The sequence below is a fragment of the Labrus mixtus genome, chromosome 12 (assembly GCF_963584025.1).
Source record: "Labrus mixtus chromosome 12, fLabMix1.1, whole genome shotgun sequence".
NCBI classification, from domain to species: domain Eukaryota; kingdom Metazoa; phylum Chordata; class Actinopteri; order Labriformes; family Labridae; genus Labrus; species Labrus mixtus.
In genome coordinates, this window is record NC_083623.1 from 829616 (window position 1) to 835865 (window position 6250).

At 47.5% G+C, this 6250-nt stretch overlaps 1 protein-coding gene across 1 annotated transcript; it reads right to left on the reverse strand.

Annotated features, from left to right (window-relative positions):
* Positions 1-125: 125 nt before the first annotated feature.
* LOC132985457 (creatine kinase B-type-like) lies at positions 126-5472 on the reverse strand. The gene is made up of 7 exons (XM_061052848.1): positions 5238-5472; positions 4489-4643; positions 3524-3656; positions 2480-2651; positions 2248-2371; positions 1978-2167; positions 126-513 (listed from the first exon to the last, which is right to left on the reverse strand). The coding sequence occupies exons 1-7, from the start codon at positions 5470-5472 to the stop codon at positions 335-337; spliced, it is 1188 nt and encodes a 395-aa protein (XP_060908831.1). The 3' UTR covers positions 126-334.
* Positions 5473-6250: the final 778 nt, after the last annotated feature.

Sequence of the window (6250 nt, forward strand, 5' to 3'; positions counted from 1 at the left end):
GATCTAATGAGAGGCTGCTGTCTCCCTCTCTGCCCACAGAGCAGCAGCTGGTCTGGACGTGTGTGTGTGTGTGTGTGTGTGTGTGTGTGTGTGTGTGCGCAGAATGACGACAGGTGAGCAGCAGGTGTGTATATCGGGCCCACACAGACTTTATTAGGTTTATTTCAGGTGTTAGTTGAGTCCAACAGGAGATAGAAAATCCTTCACATGTTGGAAGACTGAGGTCTAACTGAGCGGCTCTAAACGTCCCGCAGCTTCAGGACGGTTTCATTAATACAGTGAGGATTAGGGGGGGTGAGGGGGGGGCGAGGAGGAGGAGCTGCTAGTGCTGCGTTCACTTCTGCTCGGGCATCAGGTCGTCGATGCTCTCTCCGCCTTCCAGACGTTTCTCCATCTCCACCAGCAGGTTGACTCCGTCCACCACCATCTGCACCAGCTCCACCTCTGAGAAGCCCAGACGGTCCGCGTTTGAGATGTCAAAGACTCCGCCCACCGCCGCCGTGTCCACGCCGCCTGAGACACACACACACAGGAAGTGATGTCACAGGGTCAGGTACAGTACATCAGAGTGTGTTTACCTGTTCATATGTGTGTGTGTGTGTGTGTGTGTTACCTGTGTGTGTGTGTGTTACCTGTTCATATGTGTGTGTGTGTGTGTGTGTTACCTGTTCATATGTGTGTGTGTGTGTGTGTGTTACCTGTGTGTGTGTGTGTGTGTTACCTGTGTGTGTGTGTGTGTGTTACCTGTGTGTGTGTGTGTGTGTGTGTGTGTGTGTGTGTTACCTGTGTGTGTATGTGTGTGTGTTACCTGTGTGTGTATGTGTGTGTGTTACCTGTGTGTGTGTGTGTGTTACCTGTGTGTATGTGTGTGTGTTACCTGTGTGTGTGTGTGTGTGTGTGTGTGTGTGTTACCTGTGTGTGTGTGTGTGTGTGTGTGTGTGTGTGTGTTACCTGTGTGTGTGTGTGTGTGTGTGTTACCTGTGTGTATGTGTGTGTGTTACCTGTGTGTGTGTGTGTGTGTGTTACCTGTGTGTGTGTGTGTGTTACCTGTGTGTGTGTGTGTGTGTGTGTGTGTGTGTTACCTGTGTGTGTGTGTGTGTGTGTGTGTGTGTGTGTTACCTGTGTGTGTGTGTGTGTGTGTGTGTGTGTGTGTTACCTGTGTGTGTGTGTGTTACCTGTGTGTGTATGTGTGTGTGTTACCTGTGTGTGTGTGTGTGTGTGTGTGTTACCTGTGTGTGTGTGTGTGTGTGTGTGTGTGTGTTACCTGTGTGTGTGTGTGTGTGTGTGTGTGTGTGTGTGTGTGTGTTACCTGTGTGTGTGTGTGTGTTACCTGTGTGTGTGTGTGTGTTACCTGTGTGTGTGTGTGTGTGTGTGTGTTACCTGTGTGTGTGTGTGTGTGTGTGTGTGTGTTACCTGTGTGTGTGTGTGTGTGTTACCTGTGTGTGTGTGTGTGTGTGTGTGTGTGTGTTACCTGTGTGTGTGTGTGTGTGTGTGTGTGTGTTACCTGTGTGTGTGTGTGTGTGTGTGTGTGTGTGTGTGTGTGTGTTACCTGTGTGTGTGTGTGTGTGTGTGTGTGTGTGTGTGTGTGTGTGTGTGTGTGTGTGTTACCTGTGTGTGTGTGTGTGTGTGTTACCTGTGTGTGTGTGTGTGTGTGTGTGTGTGTGTTACCTGTGTGTGTGTGTGTGTGTGTGTGTGTGTGTGTGTGTGTGTGTGTGTGTGTGTGTGTGTGTTACCTGTGTGTGTGTGTGTGTGTGTGTGTGTGTGTTACCTGTGTGTGTGTGTGTGTGTGTGTGTGTGTGTGTGTGTGTGTGTGTGTGTTACCTGTGTGTGTGTGTGTGTGTGTGTGTGTGTGTGTGTGTGTGTTACCTGTGTGTATGTGTGTGTGTTACCTATGTGTGTGTGTGTGTGTGTGTGTGTGTGTGTGTGTTACCTGTGTGTGTGTGTGTGTGTGTGTGTGTGTGTGTGTGTGTGTGTTACCTGTGCCTCTCTTCTGCAGTCTCAGCCTCTTCAGGATCTCTCCAAACTTGTCGTGCTTGCTCACGTTGGGCAGCTTGACGTGGACGCCGGCCCTCAGTCCGGTGCCCAGGTTTGATGGACAGGTGAGCACGTAGCCCAGGTGCTCGTTCCACATGAACTCATGCCCTCGGTCCTTAAACAGACTCTCGATCTACCAGGGGGAGAGAGAGAGAGAGAGGTGAGGATGCCACTCTGTGATGTCACACTAGCAAACAGGAAGTGGGTGTGTACCTTGGTGAGGCCAGTGCAGAAGCGGGTGAACACCTCCCTCATGTTCCCTCCTTTCTGCATGCTGATGACGCGCAGGTGATCCTCCTCGTTCACCCACACCAGGAAGGTCTTGTTGTCGTTGTGCCTGCAGGCGAAACCGAGGGATTAATCCCAGAGAAACAGGAAGTGACCGTAACACGCCATGCCTGTGTCTGTGACATCATAAAAATACATCAGAGGCCGCAGTGCTCACCAGATGCCACGGCCGTCGGGCCAGTCACGGGCCATCCCGGACGCCAGCAGCAGGGGGGAGACGGGCTTATCAAACAGGAAGTGGTCATCGATCAGCTGCTGCTGTTCTTCCTCCGTCATGTTCTTCAGGGCGTAGTACTTCCCCTTCAGGTCCCCGTCCAGGACGTCCAGACCTGAGGACATAACGGGTACGTTAACCCAACACCACGACTGTCAGGACGTCTGCTGCCTGACAGGCGGAACTCAGGGAAAACAAACAACACGACTTTCAAGAAAACAATTATTTCTACAAAATAAGACGATTTAAATTAAAGAAGGCTCTTAATGTGAAAGGTAAGATTATATCCTAAACAAACAGACATCTGATCTTATATTTATTTGATCTCTGTGTTTCATCAGATTTGAAGAAGAACTTGTTTCCTTCTTCTAAACATGAATAATTCATCCTGATGAAGCTGCTGCGCTCAGACAGCAGGGGGCGCCAGAGAGTCGAGTCTGCCGCGCCGGTTCAGTCCGGTTCAGTTGGACTTCTCTTCAGTCTGATTTGAATATAAAAAGAGGTTTTAGTCTGAGCCTCATTAAGAGTCTCAGCAGGACGACTCACAGCTCACAGTTACATAACAGTGTGCTGCGTTCACTGACACGCTCACTGAGGCATGATGCATGATGGGAAAGTGTCTAAATAAAGCAGCAGTGTAAATAAAAGCAGACTAATGAATACTCTTCATAATTTACCTCAGGGAGTCAGCAGTAGAAGAAAACCTCTGTTCAAAGAGGGTCCCTGAACGCACCGTTAGTGTTTACAGAGAGGTAATTATAAACTGAACCAGAAGAAGACTCTGACCTCTACAGTGTAAACAATAATATAAAGATATATTCATGTTTGTGCATGTAGATAAGAAAACAGAACTTTTCTATATTCAGGATAAAGTTATAAATGTCTCAGGTCACAGATTTAAGGTAACCATCTGAATGTGTTGACTTCATTGGTCAAACACGAGTTAGAATAAGGCAGGTGATGGACTGACAGGAAGTGATGTCATACTTTCGATTGAGAGGTTCTCGATGGCGCGGCGTTCTCCGCGGCTGCAGTGTGGCGGCAGACAGAAGCCACGGATGCTCCGCCCAGTCCGGACCCTGGAGCTCAGGACGTAGTTTGGATCCAGATCATCTCCACCCTGAGAGAACAGCAGAGAACGGGAAAGTCAGTAGAACCCAACAGTAGATTCCAACAGTGGAACCCAAAATTAAAACCCAACATTAGAACCTCAACATCAAAACTCGACAATGTAACTAAGCATTAAAACCCAATATTAGAACCCATTAGTAGAACCCATCAGTGGACTCTAACAGGGGGACTCAAGAGGCGAGCCAAGTAGTAGAACCCATCCGTGGAACCCAACATTAGTGGAACCCAACATTAGAACCCATTAGTAGAACCCAACAGGGGGACTCAACAGGGGAGCCAAGTAGTAGAACCCATTAGTGGAACCCAATATTAGAACCCAACATTAGAACCCATTAGTAGAACCCATCAGTGGAACCCAACATTAGAACCCATTAGTGGAACCCAACAGGGGGACTCAACAGGGGGACTCAACAGGGGAGCCAAGTAGTAGAACCCATCAGTGGAACCCAACATTAGTGGAACCCAACATTAGAACCCATTAGTGGAACCCAACAGGGGGACTCAACAGGGGAGCCAAGTAGTAGAACCCATCAGTGGAACCCAACATTAGAACCCATCAGTGGAACCCAACATTAGAACCAAGCAGTCCTGCAGGGTTCAGGGTTCTGGTCCTGTCAGAGCCAGTTTATTCAGATCTTTAAAGATGGATTTAAATTAGTCTCAAAGGAACGAGCCAAATAGACGTCAAGATGTCCAAAAAAGACCTACAGGAGCCAAGAAGGGACAATTCCAGGCGACTAGACCTTACATCAAAGATAAGGGGAATCCTAGGGATTGTAGGGTCAGGATTGTGGCTGGTTTTCCTGTTTCTGGTTGTTTACCTGCAGGTTTTCAAAGTTCAGGTCGGTCTTGTGTTTGTCTGATGGTTTGTACCCTCCGTGGCGGTCTTCGATCACTGGGTCCAGGAGCTCTTTGAACACCTCGTATGTTTCCTCGTCTCCGGCGACGCAGCCCACCGTCATGATGAAAGGGTGACCTGCAGGAACAGGACATGTCTTTATGAGTTTGGCTTTGGAGGGACTGTATTGAGAATAACTTCATTTTTGTTTGACTTGATGTCTGCCACACGTCGTGGGAGAGAGCCTTTGTACAAATTCTGCTAAATCCATCAAGCTGGATTTGATTTGGAGGATCAGGGGATCAGACGGCAGGTGCACGTCACTTCCCTGTGGAGGAATTAACGAGCAAAATTAACCTGATCTAACAAGTCAATCCAATTAAAGAGTTTATATCAAGCAGCAGCTGAACTTCAGAATAGATCGTTTCTGTGAAGGTGAACACCAACCCACAGAGCTTCCTGGTTGGGCTGAGGGCCTACATAGAGTGCTGGACGGGGTTACCTGGATCTGAGGGTTGAACATGGTTATCAAGGGTCACAACTGTTGCTGTTGTTACCTACGTCTGAGGGTTCATATGTGGCTAAAGCGTGTTACCTGTATCTGGGTGTTTTACCTGTTGTGACTGTAACCTGTCTCTGAGGGTTGTCACCTGCTATTGTTGTAGTCTGTTGGGGGTTGCTACTAGTCTTGGGTGTTACTTGTGGTTGTTTCCTGTTTCTGAGTGTTATTACCTGGGTTGTCGACTCCAGTCTGGATGGTGTCGTCCAGGGTGAATCCGCTGGGCGTCTCCTTGTCCCTCAGGTTGGCGTACATTTCGGGCGTGAGCACCTTGGCCATGTGGTTGTTGTGCTGGCTGAGGTCGGGGAACTCCTGCTCGGCGGAGTAGTTCATCTTCAGCTTGTTGTGGGTATTTCCGAAAGGCATGATGACGTCGGGCTGACCTGAAAGCAGAACGCCATCAAACATAAGTGGTCTGTTGTTTACATCAGAAACTCTTTTGATATCACAGAAAGCTGTTTAAGATCACAGCTATCCATCCATCATCTATACCGCTTCATCCCACTTGGGGTCGCGGGGGGCTGGAGCTGATCCCAGCTGTCATTGGGTGAGAAGCGGGGTTACACCCTGGACTGTTCACCAGCCAATCACAGGGCTGACATATAGAGACAGACAACCTGACACACTCACACCTACGGGCAATTAAGAGTCAGCAGTTAACCTAACGAGCATGTCTTTGAACAGTATACATCCTCCATCATAAGTATACATCCTCCATCAAGTATACATCCTCCATCATAAGTATACATCCTCCATCATAAGTATACATCCTCCATCATAAGTATACATCCTCCATCAAGTATACATTCTCCATCATAAGTATACATCCTCCATCAAGTATACATCCTCCATCATAAGTATACATCCTCCATCATAAGTATACATCCTCCATCATAAGTATACATCCTCCATCAAGTATACATCCTCCATCATAAGTATACATCCTCCATCAAGTATACATCCTCCATCATAAGTATACATCCTCCATCATAAGTATACATCCTCCATCAAGTATACAGCCTCCGTCATAAGTATACATCCTCCATCAAGTATACATCTTCCATCATAAGTATACATCCTCCATCATAAGTATACACACTTCATTAAAAGTAAACTTGATTTTTTAAATTAATTGAATGATTGGTTGTTTGACTGATTGATTGATTGATTGATTTATTGATTTTCT